Source organism: Trachymyrmex cornetzi, unplaced genomic scaffold (genome assembly GCF_001594075.2).
Source record: "Trachymyrmex cornetzi isolate Tcor2-1 unplaced genomic scaffold, Tcor1.1 scaffold358, whole genome shotgun sequence".
NCBI lineage: Eukaryota > Metazoa > Arthropoda > Insecta > Hymenoptera > Formicidae > Trachymyrmex > Trachymyrmex cornetzi.
Genome location: NW_017298300.1, coordinates 740,086 through 767,062, shown reverse-complemented (window position 1 = coordinate 767,062; position 26,977 = coordinate 740,086). Strand labels below are relative to the sequence as shown.

The 26,977-nt window shown below is 37.3% G+C and overlaps 1 protein-coding gene across 8 annotated transcripts in view; it reads right to left on the bottom strand.

Annotated features, from left to right (window-relative positions):
• The window catches only part of Mef2 (myocyte enhancer factor 2), a 75,775-nt gene that overhangs the window by 4,782 nt on the left and 44,016 nt on the right, over positions 1-26,977 (bottom strand). For 2 of the 8 annotated variants that reach the window (XM_018510904.1, XM_018510905.1), the window contains exons 2-8: positions 8,849-8,967; positions 8,093-8,296; positions 7,048-7,206; positions 5,920-6,055; positions 5,575-5,831; positions 5,082-5,266; positions 3,843-4,287 (exon numbers count right to left, since the gene is read on the bottom strand). In XM_018510904.1, the coding sequence (XP_018366406.1) occupies positions 3,843-4,287; positions 5,082-5,266; positions 5,575-5,831; positions 5,920-6,055; positions 7,048-7,206; positions 8,093-8,296; positions 8,849-8,902 (1,440 nt within the window). In that variant the 5' untranslated portion in view covers positions 8,903-8,967. Of the gene's footprint in view, positions 1-3,585; positions 4,288-5,081; positions 5,267-5,574; positions 5,832-5,919; positions 6,056-7,047; positions 7,207-8,092; positions 8,423-8,848; positions 8,968-23,661; positions 25,470-26,977 lie in introns of those variants that run through there. The other 6 variants (XM_018510908.1, XM_018510907.1, XM_018510906.1 and 3 more) reach the window with 6 other exon arrangements.

Genomic DNA, 26,977 nt, shown 5'->3' with positions numbered 1-26,977 from the left:
CTGTATTTAAACTTAATTGTGTATATATATATATATATATTTATATTTATTTATTTATATTTGTGGTGACAACAGTTGTGGCTAGTACATATACATTGTATTTTATTTTGCTACATTGTTACAGTGATCTGGTACTTGTGCCGTGCATTGCAATTCGATTATTTGCGAACATTGCCTAAAGCCTATAATGGCCTCTTTTCCAAACAATCTTAATTTATGTTGCAATATAAAAAGTCTAACCATTCGTAGACCTCATTTATCTTATGCGTATGGCTCTTCTAACGATGGTCCATTTCGTTCACAGCGTTCCAACAATTTCAATAGTCTCTGAGTTTTTAACTACAATAATTATCATTATTTTACGTATTGAATATCTGTCGAAATCTTGAGGCACAACTGTATGATCGTAACTCACGGCAAGTAACCAAAGAGTATTTAAAACACGATATAAACGAATATTTTATAAACGCAATATATATTTTAGATAAAATATATGTCACACAAGAGTCAGCACAATTTTACACAATTGGATCGCGCTTTGAACTTTCCAAGTTAAAGAAAAGAAAAAGCTAATACAGAAAAATACACCTTCAGTCACTGGGATACAAGTCTTCCAAAATTGATAATGTTTTGTCTATATTACATTTTTCAAATGATTTTAAAATTAAAATAGTTCTCGATATTTGCAGTCAAACAGTGAAAATTGCAAAGTATGAACTTTATTCTATTCTATAATGTTGATAACAATGTAACCTTCGTCATAAGTTGTGCCGATCAAGACGAATACATCTTTAATTACATCAACTTATTTTTGCTCACAGATATAACTTACACGTACTTCATATTAAAAATATACATTGAAGTGTACGTACATGTACTTAACGTACATTTAACAAATTGCCTACTCTTATGGGTTTTGTTATGGATTATCGTACTGTATGTTATGGTAAAATAGATCAGATAGTACATATAAACCTTGCATATAAAGTACTGCTCATGCTTTTCACATCACACTGTGACTGTTATAGAAGTGTTGATGTCAGAACACTCAAATGACCTTAGATGGACTTATTATGCAAAAGGATCATGTCAGTTTCGATATCACAATAGGGCATTTCGGAGAAAGAATTAACAAGTTTTGGATTTATAATATCCGTTGAGATTAAATTTAAATTATATCCTGTGTGAGAGAGGCAAATATATGTGAGGAATTTCAATTACCGATATAACAACGCCGATAAAATGTGAAATTAACTGATTTAACATTTTTATCTTACGTTCAAAGTTATGCAAAAGTCACAATAAAAGATATAATATTCTCGAAAAAATAACGTTGAGAGATTGGCCTTGGATTTTATTCGTATTCCTGTTCAACATATCGATCAAATGCATTTAAACGTAATACGAAGTTTTAAAATATAAATCCACTTGCAAACATTTATACCTGTGTACCAGGTATATACAATCATCTTTCGTAATATATGAATAGAATATATTACAATTAAATATCAATTAAATATAATAAATTTCGTATCAATAGGAAAAGTTTAATAACTAGTGGAGACATATATATCTTTAATACATTAAAGTTTACTTCTTCGTTATGAAAAATAACAATTTCTTTATATTTTTTTGTTTGATAAAAAAGTGTGTTGGCTAAGAGATTGCACTTTGTGATCATCTTACAAATTCGTGATTAAGATTAATGACTATACGCATTACGCTTTCATATTCCACATACCGATTGTTCGTACAGTCATATGAAACATTTCTAATATATGCATTAATAAAGAAAATGAATATCGAGGGTTATACCTCACCGTACAACCTTCGATTATAATAGAGGTTGCCTTCCCACGCTATTTGTCAAAAAGTCACATTATAAAGCTTACAACATCATATATCGTTTCCTCGTATATGTATATATATATCGCGCTTAAGTAGCTTATTATTTCCAAGACTTTATTAACAAATTGTACTGCATATACGATTTGGGAAAGCATCCTAACAGGAGGGCCACAAATGGTGCCAGGCACTATTCATTCATATACCTGCATATTCCATTAGTACGTTAATTACAATAATTTATCAAATACAACTCTCGAGAACGATTTTCACCAGGATACATCCTGAGATTGTAAAACATACATTGAAACCATCTTGACACATTTTCATCTTACTGATTTCAGGAAGAAGGTAATTCTACATCGTTACACAATTGCAACCCTGTTTTGCCAAGATCTTTTTAAATTTATCTTTACATGATTGTTGGCCGAGAAGGTCGCGTTTCTGATATCGAAAAGGATAATCTCTTCTATATATTTGTATAACTTCTTACATATCACAGAATGGATCTCTGCGACGAAAGATTTTTTAAATTCTCACCTTCAGAACAATTTCGTTTTCTATGTACAATCAATCCTTTTGGAAGTGTTTTTGTATTTAAAAAAACTACAGGTTAAAATTATATAAAATTGATCATGGCAAATATAATGAAGTGTATTTAGAAATGTGTGTAATTTTGGTTTCTTTAAAAATTTACGATTAAAGTTATTAACATTAATATCACTCAATCCTCCTTATCATAAGTTTTGTTTAATCACATTTTTAGTATACGGCATACACCTGTAGTATACAAACTCTCGTTACATATTTTTAGGCTTCAAGGGTTGCAAAGTTTTCAAGTTTTCTTCCTCCATAATCTTTCTTTATACAAATGTGCAAAATACTTGTGGAAAATGTATATAACGTGTATATATATATATATATGTATGTATATATCTATACGCGCGCTGTGTGTATATCTTTTTTAATTAATCAACACTATATAATATGCCTATCTATCTCATATTACCTCATATAACTCAATATATTAATTTCGAATCTTGTTCTATAGAATATCATGAAAAGTTGAGTACAGCAGCCGATTTCCATATGTTCGGAAACCACAGACCGTTAATGAACTCACGTTAACAATAGAATTAGTTGGTTAATTCAAAAATATAAAAATCTCTTAATATGCAAAATAAAATATGAAATTTCTTTTTGATAAAATTCTAACAAAGTAGAAAACTGCAATTAATAAGAAAGTTTGCATTTTCCGCGAACAAGCAAGTTGCCCATAAATAAACGGCTGATGATATATTTAATGGAATATAATATTTGCGAACTGCAATGGCAATGTTTCTGAACAAAGCATATTTTTGCAGCGCGAGATCATATTAACGGGTTATGGCGTATTCTGACTACTATACCATACAAAACAACAATGAATTGCAATGGTAAGTTCTGGTCTTTATAAATCTTACACTACGTGTAGATTTTCTCACAAGCTCATTTAGATTCAGTATTACACTTTCAGAAATTTCATAATTTGGGGGTACTGCGTTATTCCCTAACATACTGTTTCCTTTCGCATAAATTTTCGTACGATAAGCATCAAGGACTTAATGCCATATCGCGAAAGTTAGTACGAATTTTATGACATATATACAAACAACACTTCATATTATATACATGAAAATATATATATATGTATCTATCATATATATAATATATATATATAAAGTTTCAACATTATGGCACCGTATTTTCTTTTTTTTTTCTTCAAATAAATGTATATTCTGTGTCAGCTTCAAAATATAAACAGATTTTTCCACTCCGCTAGTTACGGCGGAAGCGTATCCATCACGTAGCTATCGTTATCGCGATAGTACGAAGTACGCGTTTCAAAGACGTTTAAAAGGAGTTTGTTTAATTATACTGGAACTCACAAGCACTTATATGCCGTTGTACGTCGAGGAGGTATCAAACAACTGATGAGTGCAACAATTTAATCGACATTAAGTCGCCCAACCTTCCGTGATTCTCGAGCGTTTCATGAGCGGTCCGTTCTCGTAGTCTGAACTGTTCCCTCCATTCCCGCCACCGCTAGAATGATTCGTTCTGATATCACCGACTGCACCACTTCCTGGCGAGGGTAGATTTGTCGGTGTTATGCTACCCGAGTGGGACGGAGGTGGATTACTACTCGGTCTGCTCGATACCAAGTTCAGTGTCTGAGGTCCCGGATGAGACACGTGATGTGGCGGTGGACCGGTACTGGACGATGGACCGATATTCAAGTTTGTATGGTGTAGATTGCTGGCGTTACTGGGTCCACCATTAGACCCACTGTTACCGTGCGGATCTCTGGGTGGACTTATCGGTTCACTCTTTATCTTTACAGGTAAAGGCGACGTGGATGGTGGTGGTGTACTGCTCGATACAGCTAGGTGAGGAAGACCACTGTAATGTCGAAAAAGTTTTGTGATACAAGGGAAATATATGTGTAAACTGTTAAAAATTCAAAAAGAAAATATGTGTGTGAATATGTTTTTTTTTACGCAACAAGTCTAGTTTAGTGAGAAGCTATAATTTTTCTATGATTTTGCGTCCCATCTCTGTGTCTACTTGTGTGAAGACGTGCAATCATGCATAAAGTATGAATGAAAGTTAATCAAATCATGATGTGATTTGTGGGAATGTACTTTTGATAATATATTTGATAATTTTCCCATAATAGTGTGATTTTACTACGCACACAATCTATCTGTAAATGAAAATGAAAAATATCCAACACTCACAATTTTAATGACATGCCAAACACTATTGTAACCGAAAAAAAACTATAGCGCTCCAGTGGTCGATATATTACAGCTACTAGTAAAAGATCCGTGCGAATTATTTAATTAAGTAATAATGAATATGAAAAATTTAAAGAGACAAGCGAAGAGAAGAAACAGAAAGAAATAACTACGAGAATGAAAATGAGGAAATAGAAATTAATTGAAACTAATTGAAACTTATGTACATTGAGTTCAAATTTGCTTCAATTATTGAAGTATGTAAATGAGTTGTAATAAGATTTAATACAATTTATTAAAACGTGAAAAATATTTTATTACAATATTCAATTTTTTAATCCAATTAGAACCGAACATGTCATCTATTAATTAATAAGGATAAAATAACTGAAAGTATGTCATACCAACTGGACATATAGCTTTCTTTCACAACAATAATTATGAAATATGATTTACCTGATGCTGGACATGGTGGCTGCCGAATATAACTCATCAACAACGTACCTCTGATGAGTGGGCCATGCAAGGCCTCCGAGATCCGAGGAGTAATCTGTTGGTCCAAAACTAGAGTATCCGGCTGGTACTGTTGGTGTTTGTAACGCTACTACAGGTGTATTCAATGCAGACTGCGTATGGGCATTCTAAAAGCATAAATGAATTTCTCGTAAATTTCGAACATCTTTTTATCTCGAACACACAATATATATGCTTTAGTAATTAATAAGAAACTTTTTCTCTGTCATTTAAAATATTTTTGACAAAAAGGAATTTATTTTCTTAATTGTATTTTGGAATTCAATTTCTAACTTTATGTTTTACTAATTATTGCAAATTATATAATTTTTGTAATTTATAAATATGGGAAATTCAGAAAAATTGTTATAAAATAAAGATTAAAGTAAACATTTCTTGTAACACGCATTTAAGTTAATAATGATGAGACAATTACATCATAATTAGTGTCTTCGGAGAGAGGTTGCGCAAGTGGTGTTGGTATAACCACTCGAAGATTAGCCCTGTGAGGATGAGGCGGTGGCGGTGGAGGCGGAGGTTGCGGCGAATGCCTAGACGGATTGCTGCCTTTATTTGCACTACCCCCACCAACTCCGAGTGCGGGCGAAGGTCCTGGACTAGGTGAACCACCCAATGGTGATGCTGACGGAGGATAGCCATTGCTCATTTCCAACATTCCTCCCGGAGGATATACTATAACAAATAATTTATCAAGTTAGACGCAAATTTCTTGAAAATATTGGGAATTTGCCACTAGCCTTTTGTTACTAATTAAAGTTACCTGAATCCGTCTCAGACGACGATGGACGTGGAGAAATGCTAGTATGTGCCATCTGTGGACTAGATCCAAGAAGAGATTCGCCGTAACTGTTCACTGGTACAGATACCGGTAGCGTATAATTCGATTGTCCCATTGTCTACAATCACAACAGACAATGCAAATTAATAATACCTGTAATGAATAGATATAGCGCTGTGCCGAGCAATTGATAGCAAATTTGCAATTTGCTATTGTTCTAGCTTAACTTTATACACGTAATATAATGACGTGTATGTATATAAACTCATATTTAATTCGTTTCTTAGTGAAAAAAATAGTATCCTAAAAACAACTGGATAAGCAATTTTAAGAGAAACACGTGAAATAATTTTTTATATAAATTCGTATGTTTTGATTGTTTTATTTAGAAGTTAATTCTATTTAATTATTCTCATTATAAATTGTGTACTATATATTAATTCTGTATTAATTTATATAATGATAAATAAATAATAAGAAAATAGTACATAAAACATTGTTACTGCATATGTATAATTTTATAACATACATACATATCATATGTATTTTTGAAATAATAAAATATTTACTAATAAAATAATTACTAATAACCGTAACATTTGCTGCAAAAATATTCTCGAAAAGAGGTAACAAAAAAATCCTTACCACATGTGTCTTCACTCTTTGTAGAAAAATAAGCTCAAAAATAATCGTAACCTACATTTACAAAAATTGATCTGTGCCTCGTGATAGGGGCCGTACTAAGATTTTTAATAAAACATAATATTCACATATCAATTATTTTAACAAAGGCAATAAAGTTAATTTAAGACATTAACTAACTTGTTTAAATAGTCCTTATATAAATAAAACTAGACAGTTTTAAATATTTTGAATAACATGTTTCAAGGAGCCCGATATCAAAAATTATTATATAGAAATATCTAGGTATTATATTCACATTCCGTAAAGATTATAAAAAATTTCTAAAAGATATTTCAGACGAATAAATTAATTGGCGTTTTGCATAAATGTGTGGTAAGCATAATAAAAAAAACTGTAACTTTTTCTTTTGCATAAACATAAGCTCGGCTCGATACAACTGACATTTAACTTGATTTGAATATTTACCCTGCTGCCATTGTGCTGATGCCTCTGCATCATCATCTGAAACTCCTCGTCGATCTTCGTATATTTGGCCTCGGTGCGCGGGGTAAGATTATATTCGATTGCGTCGGGTTCCGGACTCTCTGGAGACATGGCACCCTTATGTTCCTTCTTGTTGAGCGCCTGCAAGTGTCAGCAGACAGGTTCACGTGACCACACCGCCCGAGGGCACTCAACCTTCACATGCACGTTAATTTAACACCAAGACGCGCGCTTCTTATCCTACCCGGTTTATTCTCGCAATTATGTTCGCGTAGAAAAGGAAAAAGGGATCGCGTTGCTCTCATCGAAGTGAAACCGCGTTCCGCAAGTGTGTAAGACGGTATTGTATGTGAAACATCGATTTTATATTCTTTGTAAATTATGAACACACCTAATATAATATGATAAAATTAAAAAAAAATATGTCTAAAGAGAATGATCATTCCAAAACTTCTCAGTTATCTTAAAACAACACTATATGTAAATACATGTATCGCGGCGTAACCACATATGTTATAACAGATTTTTAAATATTATTTTTTTAAATTTAATGTTCTTTCAAATTAGTCAATTTTCAAAGTCTTGACACCTAACACGAGAATTTATGAACTGCTAAGTTAAAATTTCATTAAACTAAGGCCCGAGTATGTATGTTTGAAAATTGACCCTGCTATTTTTATTCGTATTTTTGAAAAAAAAAAAAAAACCTTCAATACGTAGTAACGTTCAATCAAATAAAATTTAACTGTATTCTAATCCATTGAAACAGCCGAGGTCCTTTTCAATCCTTTTTATCATTTATAATTCGTAGCAAGCTTCTTCGATACACCCTGTATATTCAACACTACTGTCTTGACCTTGGCATATATACATATCTATAAACGTGAGATATATATTTCTTTCCCCATCGAAAATTTTAGTGAAAGAGAGAGAGGCATTTACAAAAAAATCGGCGACGACATCAATACTTCGATCCTTGGCGCATCCTCGTTCATCCTGAGAATCCGTGACGGATAAATGGACTCACCTCGATAATATTCTTGTTAGTGAGAGACTCGTGGGGTTCGTTGTACTCGGTGTACTTGAGGAGAACCTTGTCCATGTCGGTGCTCGCATACTGGTACAGCTTGTTGCTCGAACTGAAGATAATCAACGCGATCTCGCAGTCGCACAGTACCGACAGTTCGTACGCCTTCTTCATCACGCCAAATTTCCGTTTGTTAAAGGTCACCTGTCGCATATAAAAGCAGAAGGGGGGATCGCATCGAAGGTTAAATTCAGCAAGGTTTTGAGTCAATAAGGCTGCTAATAAAGGTAGGTGCAGCCAATATTCTTCGTTTCGCGATAATTGATTCATCGTTATTTAATTGCCCGATCAGTCACGTTATGTAAAATCGCATAAATAATTAACAAGTTTGATCTTTTTATACGCGTTCTTACGTTTTTCTTTCTCATCGCGAGCGTAAATTTATTTTAAGAAAAAAATGTATCTATAGAGCCGCCGTGTTCATATCCGAGACGATTATCTTAATTATGCACTATTCTATACTTTATGTAGAAAAGCAAAAAGTAAAATTTATAAACGTCTATTCAAAATACTGACTTGTGATACTCGGAAATTGATATTTCTTTGTAATGATAAAAGATGAAAAACAAATTTCTACTTGTACGCTCCAATTTTCCCCATAACAACTTTCCAAAATATGTACTAATTGCAATAATGAGCGCCGTTAAATCGCTACAGAAACGTCAGCCTTGTTTGACTGAAAATATTTAAAATTACCTGACGATTCCGTTCGTCCGTGATACGTGAAATCTGAATCTTCTTTCGACCCATTGTTGCACCACGTCTTGAATAAGAGGCAAATCTTCGAAATCACACTGGATGGAATATTAAGAACACTGCAACACAAAAAAAGACACACATTTATTAATTTGGAAATTAAAATTATATCAATCTATATTATCTATAATAAACAATGTAGAAAAACATGATAATATTCGTATGTAAAAACAACGAAGCTTATACTTTTTCGTTGTCAAAATAGGGAACGTAATCATGACGGTAAAGAGATTACAAAAATAAGTAAATTATGTAAATAAAATTTATATATTTGTATTTTACAAGATATAAGTCGTCGAGTATTTAAAGGTTTTATTCAAGAAAAATATTTTGTCACGAGAAAATTTTAAACAAAAAAAAAAAAGAACGGAAAAGTTACCGGTAGAAAGGGACGTTTGGCTTTTAAATGATTCCCACGTTACTCGTCTCTCTAGATTTAATGCGTTTCGCTCGTCGGGGTGTTACGGGAAAAGGCTATGAGCGATAAATAAGCACGACAGTTCGCGGAGAGCGACAGAACTGGACCGCGCTTTAAAACCTAATATTCAATGGAAACTCGAGCGCGTGTCACTTTCATGTATCGATTACGATGCCGTGCGTATACGAACAAGTTCGCAAAGCGCCGGCTGGCGTGTGCTTCAGAGAGCCCACGGACCGGCAAACAAAGTGTCGAATCGTTTACCACTGCGAGATTGTGGCTTTCAAGCGGAATAAAAGGGAATGATGTCGTGCGCGACGTTGTTATGGGAGGAGAGCGTGTTTTTCAATTGGAATTGATAATTGAGCTACCGCAGCGACGAGCTAATACAACGGAATTTTTAACCAAGTGTTGAGATAAAACGTACGTTTACTCTGTGACAGGTATTCTCCTAAAAAAATTAATAAAAAAAAAAATAAAAAACGGAATATTTATCTCGGTTCTCGAAAAATTTGTCGCGGGCAGACCATAATTTCCAGTAGCGTGATTGATGACTTTCGAACAAATGACAATTGCAAAAGTAACTAAAGTAATCGAAGCATTTATGACAAAAAAAAAAATATTTGAAAAGTACGGAGAGAAAGAAGGAAAAATGTTATCAAAATTAAAAAAAATTATTATATACACAGGTGAACAGAAAAAATTTGCGAATCGCTTTTGAAATACAGTTTTTATTTTGACTAACTCGATCTTATTCTTCTTTTATTTTTTCATTTATTGCACATAAATACAATACCTTTAATCGACGTTTTTTTAGCTATACTATATCTGTTTTATTAAGTGTACTGTTTCATAATATGCTATGTTTGTACATTATTTTTAATATAGTAGTTAAATATCAGATTGAACTACTCCGATTCGTCAGTTTTACTCTTATGAACAATGTCGCAACGTCGAGGTGTCACTACATCCATTTTTAATGCACCGCCCAAAAGAAGATTTGTCATTATTATTGCAATATATTCTAAAATCGCTCAACGATAGACGGCAAATTAATTGTCACGATATTACTGTAATACACTATAAATACGGAACTATTACGGTACAGCATAGAATTAGCCACAAGCGCGACCGAATTAAACGTTTCGGGCCCACAAATAAATCGTCAGTGTCGGGAGGAAGGGGAACTAATTTAAGCCAGTGGGTGTTTTTACGGGCGAAATATATGCTCTGGGTCAACGAATTTGCATCGTGGCTAAACCACGATGTTAATTCTTTAACTTCGGCAACATTAATCCTTTCTTATGTAACGTGTCTTCTAATTAACTCGAGCCTTTTAGAGTGTAACTGTAAAAGACACAAAGAGCAAACAAAAAATTTACGATCACAACTTTTTAACAAAATCGTTGCAATTTTACAAACAACTTATACAATTGAAAGCCGCGTTAATCACTTGCCTTACTAACCCGAGATAACTCATATTTTACAGATACGCTTATAAAAATATTGTTCCAAGATAACAAGATAACTGAATTTTTTTTTTTGGTGCAGCTGAATAACAGAAAGAAGGTATACAGCGCGTTTAAAAAGAAAATGTTGTTAAATAAATACGAATATATATTTTTTTACTCTAACGTAGTTTCTCTTCAGGGAAGATATCAAAAAGAATCCTTCGTCACGACTTGAAAGATCAGAATTCAGTATCCTAACGAGTTTCGAACTAAATTTCAGAGTTCAGTTATCCTAAGCGGGTGTGTGAAGTGACCATCTCATCTCTACACCAAAGTATCTTAACGAGTTTTGAACTAAAAATGGAAACAAAATTTCCGCTCGAAATAAATGATGTTACTTATTCGCTCATTCTCTAAAGATTAATTTACTTAAAAAACTGTCGATTTTTTTTATCAAATACAGTTCAAGGACTGTACAGAAAGAGAAGTGCGAGAAAACTGATCCAGTCAGAAACAGTAATGAAAACGCAACTGATCGCTAAGAGAATAATGATTCATCGTACATTATATTCAAATTGCTTTCTAGTCGCGGCAAATGCACACAAACGCGTGATGCAAAATGTACGAAAAGCAACGTCTCGCGTCGGCAATTTTATCGATGCTAATTGACGCGATCATTGCAAATAATCATGGAGTTCACTTATACTGAGAAAAAAAAGTTGTTAACTTGACTAAATGCTTAATTCGTAATGATTATTTAGTTCGAATATTTATATATTTAGATTAACAAAATCTTGTAATTTAAAATATGTTATTTGTTTGAATTAACAAATATTTAGTTGAGTTAACAAATATTTGCTCGACAGTCCGTGACCGCTACATTTAGTTGAATCAACTATATTTTTTTGAAACAGCAACTTTTTTTTCTCAGTGTATAGCTTCAATGATTGTTTTGCGTATAGAATTATCATCACGCGAGAGACGCACATTTAGCTCTTTGCATTTTCCCGAAAAAAAAAAAGAAAGAAAATTCTTACGCCTTTCGTTTCGTTTCCAGAGTGTACCTTTTTACATGCGCGATTACAGTTTAAAAACGTATACGCATCAATATCACATGGTTTTAATGAAATGAATTTATAAGCGCGACAATCAATACGGTGTGTTAGCGTATTTTAAAAATAAAAATGGGTCAAAATAAATCCGAATAACGGACTTAACCAGATTTATTCAAAGCATCATGATGCGATCCGATATCAAAGATAGATTTTGTAGAATGAAAAGAAAGTCAAGAATCCTTCAATTCTTCTTGTAAATATTTCAAACTAAGAGTGAATTAGCGGATTTCTATCATAAAAGTTGAGAAACAGGAGACGTTTGGGTTGATACATTAAAATAAAAAATGGGTTAACCGCTTATCAAAGATAATCGAAAAACAGTGTGTGTGAATACTGATACATCTAACGTATCGCGATCATGGAGAGGATAGAATAGAATAATAGATAATTACGAATTGTATAATACGGAACGCAAAAGAGATCTCGCTTCTCTCCTACAATGTTCGAAAGCATTGGTGCCTAGGTAATTAAAGCAATTAAAGGAGCCTTTGTATTCGTACACATAGCGTATTGGTAATGACGTTAGCTGGGAAATAGAAAGCGATTCCTTTATCTCTCGCAACCATATGCTGTATTGAGGCAGATAGCGTTAATTGCTTCGATCGTTAATGCGGTGAAAATGTAACGATGAAATACGATCCCCCGTCTGGGAGAAAAGTTCGTGGGCGCCCTATACCAGGCCGATCTACATCTAATAAAGTAAATAGAGAATCCTCGGTTTGAATAAAAAGTTCCGCAGAAACATAGCGAATGGACGGATTTCGTTGTAAAATCTTACAACGTTTATCGCTACGGTAAACGCGAAAAATGCTTTCTTTCGACACGCTACGTTCGTGAGAAAAGTTCGACAGGCGAGCGCGATGCGTGTCTCTCGAGGCCAATACGAGGGTGGCGCGATTATTACTTCAATGCCATTACCGTGTTCTGAATGTGTAATACGTGTGTGTCCTAAATTGCGTAATACACGATCGATGCAGCAGGTATGACGTTACACGCGCCCGAAACTCCTCTTTTCGTCCTCAATAGTTGAACGAGTCTACTCTGTGCTCAGTCTATATCTATAAAAAAAAAAAAGACCCGATACGTGCTATATTTTACACACATTTGCACAAATTGAGACAAGATTCGTGACACCGATATACGTCTAATGACATGTGATGACGTAAGTTTGCGATTACGAAAAGTTTGATGAAAGAATAATGTAAATTCGTACGTCATATATAAGTGTATTTTACTTTTGCTAAACCGAAGTTAGAAATTCTAATGGAAAATATCGAGTATCTACATTATTAAAGTAACTACGAAAGATAAGCTCTTAGCCAATTTGTGATGTTTTTCATACCAAATAACTAAACTATTAACGCGCGTTTAGTATTCGTCACATGTCATAGTAGAAGAATGTACGACAAATTGGTACACAAACGAGTTCGTTAATTATTATATAATATTTAAATATGCCTAAAATACACACGTGCGCACGCGTTCATTTTCACATCGTCCGTTTTTAACGAAACGACCTTTGTGAAACTAGCAATATCTAAAGTACATCAGTGCGAATACTTGCTAAAGAGCTAAAGAGAGAAAGAGAGAAACAATCCTGTGATATAGACGTAAAGATTCGTATTGTTATCTCATTGTGCAACGCACTGCCCGATAAAATAGTTAATTGGTAATGTTATGGCTCAAAAATTTTATCGCTATTGATACGAATGAGTGACGAAGGTCACGTTCAGTGAAAGGATTTTTGAGTTTACGAAAAAAGTGAATAGTCGCGCAAGATTGAAAAGATACTCGCGCGCTCTACAATATTACACGTGTCTGTAATTTGACCGTGTAATATTACCATGCAAACGATCGGCCAGGGAAATAACGATGTGAGTACGTAATATACAACTACTGATAACGACAAGCTTATTTGCATATACTTTGTACGTTTTCATTTCGCTTACATTTTTCTTCTAGACTCAAACATGTCTCCCCCGGAAATGTTAACAACAATTTTTTTCCTGGAGGAGATAAGAGTAATAGCGACTAATAGTGAATTCGGTTGAACGCACTAATGCGGACTGGTGTACATCAAAATGTCATTGTACACTGATTAAGTCTAAGTGTCAAAATGCAAATATTTCAAATTATAAAATACATATTTTATTTAACAGCACACAATAAAGTGTACTGGAAATTTCGTGGTTAATCGCCGCTTTTATATTTATATTAAACGCACATACCTTTACGTCAATTAGAGTATGGGTGTTTTAATATCCATATAAGTGCACGCTGAGTGCGTCCAATGTTACAAGAAAAGAGTAACAAAGTCGTAATAATATTTCAATTCAATCTTTCACATTTGGTAAGACAATCATTATTTTTGCGATAATTATTATTGTCGCGTATGATTTGCGTCTCCCCTCTCTCTTCTAGAAAGAATTTGGTTCGTAATGAATAAATTTCATCTTGCAAGCAGAATTGCAAATCGCATTACTGTTGTCATTCACTTTCATTAGCAGTTACTGACAAACAAACACCTACACAATAAGAACAAACGTTAATGAAATTCATACAACTTCTCTATTCACACATGTGAAATTTTTTTGCCTCATTATATATACTTTACATAAAAGTGTACTAAAAGACACCGATTATTCGCTCTCACCTTTTACGGACATTTTACATCTTTCGTTCAAAAATATTTTTTATATTGCAGATTTTCTTTTAACAAATAGATTAAGGATGACTTTGTAAGCAACTGTAAAAGACAGCCGTTGCTCGCATCCCGTGAAACTAATGAATAAATCAGTTTCCTGTTCACACATATGTATGTTAAACGTGTTTGCGAGTGCCTTGCGGCATACGATGCAACGTTGGGTCGGTGCGATGTGGTGAAGAAGGGAAAAGCTCTCGTGGAGGGATCCGATTATACGGGGTACACTACCCCACTACAACCTCCCGTCGCTATCGTCACCACCACCACCACCACCACTCGTTCGCCAAGCGATCTGCGTCAGAGGATCGATTTCTCGCCGACGCGGTCTCGGCCGACTTCAATAGCGGATTTGAGAAACGACGAAGAACGATAATCCGGGATGATCACGGTGCGGATCGACCGATCAGTCGGCCCAGCTTGCCACCCAGCCAAGCCGGCCGGCCGGCCGGCCGACCAGTTGCCAGGGATTACACGCCCTAAAGTTTTCCCGTCGGTTGAACGACGAAGAAGGGTTGTTGCGCGCCGGCATACGCGAACAGGCGGCGCGTTAACAGGTTGCGACAAACAAGGAGTGGTCGTGGTGTACTCTTCAACCTTGCACAGGTGCTCTTCCCCTGGCCCCTATCCCCCCCTTGCGCGTGCTGTCCTACTGCCAGTGAAGCCTGTACGAGAGTGAGAGAGAGAGAGTGGATGTGGTGAGCCACATACACATATACACACACACACAGAACCAAAGAGCCAGTAATGTCTTCTTGATGATAGAGAAGCGCGATTAATCGAGGCGTGCGAACGGAAGCGAATGGCAGTTGGAACGTTGTTACAATCTACCGTCCGTTCTGGAATTTTCATTTTCCACTAGATCCGCCACGACGTTCTCGATCGACACCGAGAACAGCTGCCAATCGATCATACTTTATCGATCAACACGAGGATCCGATTAAACGTTGCACGATTCGTAAATACATACGAGCAAAAGAAATATATGCGACTAATATATTGAACACGCATAAATACATAAAAATATATATACGTAGTATCTACTTAACTCATTATAATAAATGCTTATCGAATAAAATGATTTAGCAAAGAAAAATATTAATATTAATAAAATTAAAATTGAGAAAATAGATCATGAATTATAACATAGTTAAATATCATTTATATACAAAAAATAACACATTCATTATTTAAATTTATAAAACATATTGAGAAAAACGTCTAGTTGAATGAATTGAAACTCTGGATTAAATCTATTAAATTCCGATCGATATAATATTGAGATATATTAATTCCATTAAGAGAACTAAACAATAATGATTAAATTTTTTATTAATCAATTAAATAGAACTGCGAAAATTAGATTAATAAGCAAAGCGCCAATAAAAAACTTTGAGAAAACAAGCAGAACACGCAAAAGCAATAGGCGTGTAACAAGCGTAAAATGAGACGGACAAAAACAACTGACGGCGATACTCGCAAGGAGAAATCACCGATCGATTCTTGCTCTCGCACGTGTAAAAGCCGTCATTTCGGCGGTAATTTTAACGGTTCACCTACGGGTGTCGTTAGATCGAAAGCTGTCCAAATATTAATAAAATTAGCACAGTTTATGACGAGACTACTAGTCGAACTCGAAATATTTGTACCTTTTCACGCATACCTGATCACGGCAATATACCGTGAAGAATACATTATATAAGAGAAAACGGAATACAACTACCAAGTACGAATGACGAAGCGCTTCAAAGCATCTTCGTTCGTACTTGTTTCTCATGTTTTCGTCGTATGTTCGACATACCGCTATACATGCTTGATGTATAATTACGTCATGTAATGCGCAATCTAAGTCTCCTTTTTATAAAGTTAATATGTAAAGTTAATGTAAATCAGATAGATAAATCTCTCACCTACACGATATAAACGAAGAACGTTAAAAAAATCATTTAAGTCGTAGCTAACAATTATTATATAGGGTGACAAAAAAGTTTAATACACAAAGTCTTTATCAAATTATTAGTAACGTACATAAACAAACAAATTGGACTATTAGTAGAAAAAGTAACAAATATTCAAAATAATCACTTTTAACTTGGAAACAGCAGCCAATATAGAGCGATCTTCAATTAACCGATGAAAACTTTTTGGTGCAAATTAACATTTCAGAATTTGCTTTTTTTAACACGTATTACTACCAGGTAACAAGCTGATGTTATTTGATTTTAATGATATCAAATAATTGGTACCTTCCAGCAAAACATAGTAATCATTTTATCTTTGTTTAATTTTGGCTAACAATAAGGATGTAATAATTCACCGTGTTACACTGGGTCATCAGGGTCTTTTACTGGAAAACACTTAATGTCAGCTTACTATCTGAGTAATAATTTAATAAACAATTAAACATACAAAAATTTGTCACATAAACTTTTTTATCATCTTGTATAATAAATTGATATTTTCAGTTGTATAAAATTGTGAATGTACTTTTATATCGCAAAACTACAGCATTCGTATAGATTTAATTCATTCATAGATTTAAATAATTTATCCAGATCACAGATTATCTTAATTAATTTTCTGCTGACTCATATCTTCTCTTCTAGTTCCCATTAGTTTAACTTGCATTAGCATAAACTACTCGTTATTTCGAGTACAGATAAGGATCATCGATAAATAAAGGACGCGTCACGCCGTTCCGTTCGTTGCGGTCCTTTCGGATGGAAATCGGGGAAGAGAATGGATGACGTCGCGATCGATTAACTCGCGCGATTAGATCGCGTCTCGTGCGTGCGCGATTATGAAACGCGATCCTGATACGAGGTGTAAAATGAAGTGCAACGAAAATAACGGGGTAAAACGCGATGCAGCGCCGCGCCGCGCCGCGTTGCTTCGCGTTAATTCACGTAACGACACATCGCGTGCTCGCAATGAATGGGAAAAGCTTTAGTAAATATAGTCCGAGGGGAGGGGTTAGAATTAGAACGGCGAGTTAAAGCCAGGGTTTTTACGTGTACGTGTACGCCAGCTGCCAGACGTTATATAGCGCGCGTGGAGAGAATTATCGGTCGCGAATCCCGTTGTTTACGTTTCCAAAGCGCACACACCAACGACCGAGTGGGCGAAACGTTTGTTGATTCTTGCCTGAGCGATATAAATAAAGCTCGCGCATGCTAAAACTAATATTTGATATTTGTCCTTCAATTATTGGGGGAAAAAAAAAAAAAAGGGTATTTCTCAAAAATAGCAATTTTACACGTCTCGAAATGTAAAAAATTAGATGTGTTGCTCTATTCTCAATCAATACTTTATTTGGTTCATTTACATTCTTGCCGTGAAGAAATCTAGACATTCATAATTATCGATACTAATTGCAAACTATATTCAAAATCCTATTCAACGTCTGTGCATAAAATAATTTATTCCCCCGAGATTAAATTAAGTTTCCAGTGTGTGTTGTACATTCGAAATATGCACGAGATATGCGCGTCTCTTTAATTGGAAATATCTCTACAGGAAAGCTTTGCGATCTTTTTAATTAATAAAATCAAGTCTCTCGAGTGTTGTTACATGTCCATAATTTACGACACTATTAAATTTTGACATAACATTTATTACCAATTATAACTGATATAAAATATCGATTTCTCCTAATAAAAAAAAAAGAGCCAAGATTTCAAGAAGCTCTCAAAGTTTGACATTTCGTGTAAAAAAAAAGGCCTAATATAATCTCATCTTTGCCCATTTATTGTAAATAGCGGTAATTAGATTATCGGACTATGAGTAATGGTTAACTTTAGATGTTAATTTTATGAAAAGGAGACTCGGATTGCGTAATTACACGACGAGTAATTATACAAGTTTTCAAAGTTCGACATTTCGTATGAAAAAAGGCCTAAATAATTTCATCTTTTTGCTTTTTTTTATTGTAAATAGCAGTAATTAGATTATTAAACTATGAGCAATGTGTGGTTAACTTTGCACGACGTAATTACATGGCGAGTAATTACACATCAAGTTTTCGAAATTTGGCATTTTGTACGTAAAAGCGCCCCTGTTTTGTAAACAGCAGTAGATTATTAAATAAACAATAGTTTCTATGGATCAGGATATATCGATACGAGATAAACGGCTACCGATTCACGGGGAAGATTTGAAGCTGTTTGCTAAACGCGCTTAAGGGAAAGGGAGCATAAAGCTTCGAAGCTCCGAGTTCGCGGGATAATGATTTGTCGGCGTCGGCGTCGGCGTCGCGTCGCGCGCTATCACCGTTTTGCCACCTCGAACCTCGAACGCGGGTCGCGGACGCGGAACGTCGCGGAATCGACGTTCCGCGTGTGATGGATCGATGCACGTGTGTGTAGTGTGTACTCCCCGCGAAGTAGGCACGGCTTTTTCAACCGTGAGAGGGGGTGGAGATAAATTATTACTCGCGCGCGCGCGACTAGTGAATGAAAAGCGGGATAGCGCTCGGCACGTCCGCGCTCGGCACGCTCGCTATATGTATATCCCCCTTTGCTATCTTTACCCGGCGATGTACGACGAGGAGATCTAGGAAAAGACTACGGCTCGACGTGTCTCCCGCGATCGAATTCGGTTTATTATACAAGAGCGTACACTCGGAGTGAGGGTCAGCGACCACCAGCCTGCACACCGGCCTATACATCCCAGGGCCGAGACACGGTGAAATCGGTATCAGGAACGAGTGAGCATAATATTACAACGATGCGTAATAAGATAATATCAGAAATAAACCGCTGGATCATTTCGCTATGCGAGATCGTGTGTGCAGGTGTCGCGGAAAGAATTTCTTCGAGTCTCGAAGTCGATTAGTTGGAGAATTAGGGAATTAAGGTTTCCGTTCGAGCGGAATATTGTTTAAGGTTTAACTGCAGGATGCCAACAGCTGTTCAAACACTACCACGGACTAATTCTTCGGTTAACGGTTTGGAACAATCCGGATGTAATATAAAAGTCTATTATCGGTACGTATTATAATATCGTCCGTAACTTACGGCGTATCAAAACGCAATGAAAATATTACGTCGCAGCAAATGCTAAAGGCTTATCCCCACTGAAGCCGAGCGTGCCAATCGACATTCTGGCTTCTTCTTTTTCTTTATAAAAGAAGAAAAGGAAGAAAAAGAAGACAAATGTGCCGGTCGACATGATCGGTTTCAGGGGGGGGGGGGGGGGGAGTTTTAAGTCATAAAGAAAATTTCAACGATCGTATAATATATAATTGAAAAATAATTAATAAACACAAATCCATAACACGTGTAACGTATGGACAGTATAATTATTACATTTTGATGCAATTTTATATAGGTAAATATAACATAACGAGTAAGTAGATCCATATTTTTGCACGAGTATTTATTGAAATTTTTGCACGAATATTTATTGAAATTTTATTAAGTACATATATATGTAAAATTTAATTCGTAATGCTTCTCATAAAATTTATAAATACGTAAAATGCGAATTTTCCACAAGAATCAAGACAAACAAATAAATGAAATAACTTTTAAACCAATAAGAGAATTGTAAAAAAATTGTACACAAAAAAATATTCAAACGTAATAATAAAATAATCTGTAAAAACTTTCGTATTTTTGGTAATGCTTTGAGTTGTAATAGGTACGTACATCTTTAATATGATATCCGCGAAATGTTACGTAATGCTTGACCTTCACCCCGGAGTCAAAAAGGAAAAAAAAAGTGATTGAAAATTATGAAATCCTTATCAGAAGGCGGACACGAGAGCAGGTTCCAGCCGAGCGAACGGCCCGTACTTAATCATCGCGCGTTCGTTTCATTGGCGAGCCGGTTGCAGCGATGCCGACACGTGAGGCTCATTTGCATCTCGTTACATCGCGCTGATTAATAATCGGTCGTTAGCGAGATGCGACTTCGTCGATCGAAGTAGCGTTGCTATCTGACTAGTAGATAGACATATACCTACGTGTCACACACTGAGAGCGCGCATGTGGTCCAGCTGATAGAACTTGTGCCTTATCGCTGGATGGCGATTGTGTCCGCGACCGAGCCGAGTCAATATCAAATTCAAAGGATTATCGCGCGAGATGCGCCGAGGTCGAGATACAATGAAATATGAGAACAAGATACGAGCAACAAGGTGACAAAGTTTAAGAATCGCAGCGTGAACAGGATATATTATGACAGTATTAACGGAAATTATTTAAAGAAAATAATATTAAGTGTGTCAATTCTCACTACTTTCATGTTATTTTCGGAAAAAAATATTCGGCATTGCTCGAATATATAGAGCCACTAAAAATTAATTAATTTTAGATTATTATGTTTATGATAATACATCGTACGTGCGGAAAGAATAGTTTTTACTCGAGTATCTAATTTAGTTGAATACAGATCTGAAAATAATTGTGTTAGATTAAAAATAATTATCAAGGACGCTGAAACTAATTGCTAAAACGTCAACATTTTTTACAGCATTGTTCGAATTTCTCACATAAATAGTTTGAAGACTTAAAAAAATTATTTTTATACATTTCAGCAAAATCGTTCTTTCCGAGCACTGGTAAAAATTGCTAAAACACTCTAGAAAACCAGAAATGAAGTAAAAACGAGTACTGCAGACTGCAAATTTTTTCCCCATTTCAAGATGTTGAAGAATACGTAATAAACTTTATCTATCTATTTATCTATGCCTTATTCTTTATATCTTATCCTTGTAGCTGATAATTTCAGACCTACGTTTGTGCGCGTATGTATGTGTTACTCGATGGAATCTTCGCTCGACTAACAACTATGCCGGCTCGTTAGGATGTCGCTTTGTCGGATCGTTTATGCGTGCAAACTTGCGCAGATTCCGCACCGATGCTCGCGCGCTAGATAGCGAACCGATCAAAACGACCATCGATGATTTATGGTATTCCGAGTAAAATAACGCAACGTGTAATAAAAGTTACACGTTTCTTAATCGCAAACGCAATCGAAAGTGTTTCACGCGAAAGATACATGCGGAATGAATGCTGCGCATATATCGTAGAAAAATTACAAGGTAAAGAAACATTACAGTTACAACGATAAATTAATTCCACTATAATGGCAAGTGTTGACGTTTCGAAATTGCGATATTGATTTAGCTACAGATTAAGCGAAATTGGATCAATCGGAGAAGGAGATATTTCTATAATCTTATGATGAAATAGAACGAAAATTGATCTACTCCGAGAAATATTGAGTTTTTCTCTGCTCCACATTTTTCTCCGTCCCAAATAAAAATGTAATGGTGCGCGCGTGCGTGTTCCAGATGATCGAATATTGTTTTAAGGATCTGATTAAAGTATCTCGCCGTGGGCAGGAGATATAATTTATCACAGAGGCGTGATCCTCGGATTACACGGTAGGTACCGAGCGCGCGCTCTTTTCTCTCTCATGTTCTGCGAAGGGAGGGCGTCTTTAATCGGAGCGAGAGAACCGAGCTGGGTCCCCATTATTTTCTCGGTCAACCTAACAAAGTCGATATAACGACGGAAAAAAAGAATTAGTAGTCCCCAATCAGAGGTTCGCAATCTTAAACAACTTCATGTACTTTGTGTCTCACTGATTACTCCAGTTCTATATGCGTAGCATTTTCCTTTACTTCCTTATATACGTTTATTTATAAATAAAACTTACATTTATCGCAGTTTATCGTAAATTTGTGTAAAAAATTTATATCAAACGTACGACGCGCGACGGTACGACAGCGAATCTATCGTTAACACAATATACTACAATCAAACCATTCTTTAATAGCGGAAATATGATAGGGAGATTCCAGCGAACATCGCAATCGCGCTATTACATAGTATTACGTTTTAGGATTTTAAGCAAATTATAAAAAAAAATACAATACTAATCTTTTGTAACATGAAAAGCGTTTTTTTTTTCTTTTCGGATTAATTTCCTTAATGGACTCTGTACAGAACAATTAATAAATTTTGATTTTTTTTAGAAAAATCCCGTTTCTTCTTTATTTTTATTTTGAATTCATTTTCTACCGGTATCCATATCCCAGCTACAAAATTATGCAATATTTAAATTATGTAATTTCTTCGTTTAGCTCCGGCTATAAATTAGATAAAGGAATTACTACTACATGCAATGTAAACAATGTAATACTGCACATACGTTTCTCTGATTGTCTTATCAGTACAGCATTAATTCCAGCTTGAAGAATGATTAACCGTATCGAACGTGCATTCGTAGAAAACGATAGTTCCATCTTTATAAAAAATTTAATTATTTTATCGTAATCGTTCCTAGTCGCTCCTCATATCTCATGTTATCAATAAAATACTATTGAATATATCCCCCAGGAGAATTATACCCTTGTCATTCTGTTAATTCTGACCAGAGAACGTCAGACCACGACAGATCTAATACGGAATGATTATGAAATTACGACATCTTGAATAAGACAGTCCCAGATATCGAATTAGGAGCGGAATACTAAAGCATACAGTAGTAATCGAATTAAAGACAAGATATGATCGCCGGTTACCGCATTACTCGCGATTACTATTCAGTGTCGTCAAATTACCGTTTCTACCACGGCAAAATGGTGTTAAACGTTGCAATTTTAATAACAGTTGGAATCTCACGATAAGATGTTTGTTCGGCTTGTCCGTGGCGATAATAAAGTTAGAACAATTGTTCAGGATTAATGTGTCGCGTTTCGGATAAAGCCAGAGATTGAATCTCGTCCGCGCGCGGAGAGATCAGAGATCATAACGTGTGTGAGAGAAAACATGAAGATTATCATTGCAGAACTTGGCGAAACATATCTCGGCTGGTCCGACTTCTCTCCGCGAAGCTCGCAGGGTCGAGAAGTCTCGACCGTCTCTCTTGGATGAAGTCCAAGAAGACACGCATACCTAACGAACATAACATCGATGGAGTAGAGGGGGAGAGATCTCTCGATGGAGATTCACCGTGACTGAAAGAGTGTTTCTCTCTTTCCTCCCACTCTCTCTCTCTCTCTCTCTTTTACCCGGTTTTCTTTCACGTCGTTGTGCTACTGCGTTTGGTAAACTCACCGGATCTCGCAGCCTACTGGATCATCAGCGAGGCATGTCGACGGCGGGAGTCAGGTCGGTCGGCCGAGTCCCTGCTGAGTCGCGGCGTATCGATCGATCTGCCCCGCGAGAGCGTCAACGAGAGCGAGGCCGAGGAGAGCAAGCAAGCAAGCAAGCGAGCGGGCGATCCTCGGGATCTCGGCGCCGCGACGCGGCGCGCCGAGCCGCGATCGCGATCTCGCTCGAGGACGCGGGATGACGACGACGACGTGAACGCACACCGCCAACTAGCTAGCGTAGGAGAACGTGCGGGAGTCGCCGACAACGAAAGGTATCGTCGTCGTCGTCGTCGCGTCTCGTCCCTCTTTGTTTTTTTTTCTCTTTCTCGCTCACGACGTTCGGCCGTTCTCCAGAACGACGTCAATGGTCCCGTGCGCGCGATCGATATCTCCTCCCCCACACCGCGATAAAGCACCCCCGCGGGCGCCTTGCACGACGCAGAGACGGGAAAGAGAGGCGAAGATCGTGAGACGGCGCGATCGTTCGCCGATCAAAACAAAACTTGCCGCTGCCGCTGCTGCTGCTGCTGCTGATGTTGTCGTTACTACTCCTCCTTCTCGTTCTCCTTGCCGGATGCTGATTCTCGCACACCAATTCGCGTCGTCGCTGACCGATACCACGCCGAACCGAACCACGACGAACGAACGGAGGAATCAACGAGACCGACAGACAGGCACACTCACGACTATCTCTTCTCTTTCTCTCGTCGTGTTGCGTCTCTCTTTCTTCCTCTCTCGCGGCGGTTCTTTTTTTCCTCTCTTTGGCACACTCTCCAACCGGACTACTCTCTTCCTCTCTCGCGTTCGCAAGCACGAATTGCGCGCGCGCGCGCGTGTATGTATGTATGTATGTGTCGCGTGCGACGCTTCTGCTTTCTCGCCGCTCGCGGTCCGTCGGCGACGATTCGATCTTGTTCACCGTCGCTAGTCGACGATTTGCGTCGCGGTGCGTATCGAGTGAGAAAAATCAACCGCAAACGTTTGCCAATTTTATCAAAGTCCGAGTCCTTCTTCGTTCTTGCCTCTTCCTCCTCTTCGTTCGTTCTCTCTCTCTCTCCCTCCGCTTCCTTCACCTTCGCCGTGAATCACTCGCACGATAATATTTATAGGGGACTTATCTCGATTGATAACGTGGTGAATATATTCTTAGGTCGTGTGTGCGTCGGTACGTCGGTACACGCGCTCACTCCGTTCGTGTGTCGCGCGCGCGGTTGAGAGATAGGTTAGCTTTTATCCGCGACGTGATCGCGGGGACTAGATGCGTTGACTAGAGATGCACGGCGAAACGAGCGTCTTTCTTAAAATATACTTTACACGCGTGACAAGCACGACGGTGATGGCGAAGACGGCGCTCCGACGGCGTAACACGCGCGGACGGCACTGCTTCTCCTCTACGCTACCGGAGCGTATTCAAATTTAGACACGCGTCGTCTCTCCGCGACTCCGACGGCGACGGGTGCTGCCCTGGCGCACACAGTCGCGCGTATGTACGACGTATTGCACGACCAGCACGACGACGACGACGGCGACGGCGGCGACGATGGTAGCCGCTTGTAGTGAGCTTGCCGTGAGGACGGTTAAAAAACCGGGGCGGTCGCGCGCGCTTCGACCAGTTCGCCCCGAGTTCGCGGTCGAGCCTGAAATAAAGATTTGAGGAAGTCGCGCTGAGAACCGAGCGAGAGAGAGTGTGCGTATATGCGTGCGAGCGAGACGGACGGAGGAGGAGCGCGCGCGCGCGCGCGCGCGCGTGAGCGAGCGAGAGGTAGAGATGGAGCGAGCGGAGGGAGTGAGAGAGAAGGCACGAGCGAGCGAGAGGGGGAAACGAGTCGTCGCGGCTGGTAATCGTGTACCAGTCGGTCCACCTCGCCTCTGAAGTTTGCCACGGAGAGCCGAGATACGTCGCCGCGGCGCGACCTCCTATTGGTCGATAACGCCGCGGACGTCAGTCGGCAGCCAGCCAATCGCGCCGTCCAGTGCTCGCGCGCGCCATCTCGCGCCGCTTATTGCCGGCTCGTTGCTCGTCCCGCGCCCCCTCGCAGCATGCCGCGCCGTCGCATGTTCTTGCGACTGGCTGGTGCAACGAGACGCGTGCGCGACGTGATCGTTTCGCTCGCGTCAACAAGAGTGGAGCACCGCGCGCGAGGCTTGCTCCGATCACAGCGGCGCAAACCAAAAAACCGCGCGCTTTTGTTTTTCTTCTCTCTATCACCTTTTCTTTATCGATTATGACGATAATCTTGGCTTCACCGTTTCGTCGATTGTCCTTTCTCGACGATGTGATTGAGAGCTTACTTAAAACTCCGAAATGCAATACGCGTTAAGTAGAAAAAAATATGCAAGTTATGAAGAAAGAAATGCGTATCGACATGTACCTTCAATGTTGACTATCTATTCTTAATTTGATGACTGTTTCTATCAATGTAGATTAATTTTAATCTCGGCTCAACTTAATTTTCATTTTTTTTTCTAGTTTTAAGAATTAGAACAAAAATGAAGAGTAAATTATGAACCGAGATTAAAGTTAATCTATATTGACGTAAACAGACACACTTCTTTATGAATCATGAAAACAATTTTCTATTACAACAGACAACACAAATGTGATACAAAGAGTCTGTCTCTAGATTTTTTATTGATGCAAAGATTTGCTGATGTAAAATGCAATAAACTAAGTAAAAACTGCATAGTTAGGTAGATACCATCAAATTTATGTATTCCATAGCTTTAATTTCTATTTAACCCTGATCGATATTCGCGGTTCAATGGACCCGAATTTTCTTCAATACATTTTCTTCTTCAATAACGTTGTAAAAAATATACAACAAATGTTTTTCACAACCTTACATAATTTTAAGTTACAAAATATCTCTCTAAACGTGCGAATATCAGTCAAGGAAACGTAGCGGAATACCGATTAGGATTAATAATAGTGTGGAATTGAGAGTTTTAAATAAAGCTTGGAGATGATAAAAGGCATAAATGCAGTTCACAACGATTTGGGGAAATTGCACACTAACGATTTCTCAAATCTTCGCGCGCTCGTGTGAGGATTAATCCTCGATGGTAATTACCACCAGGAAATCAAATCGATATGCGGCAAAGCAATCCGCGATGCTTAATGGTAATCGTTTGGCATATAATTTGCAATCTTGCGACGCACATGTCAAAGCATAATTAATTTCTTTCACGACGTCGTAGTATTTTCCTTCGGGCGTGAGGCAAAGTGTGAGAGAACCTGTGTACCGCGACACACACCTTGGCAAAAAAAAAAAAAAAAA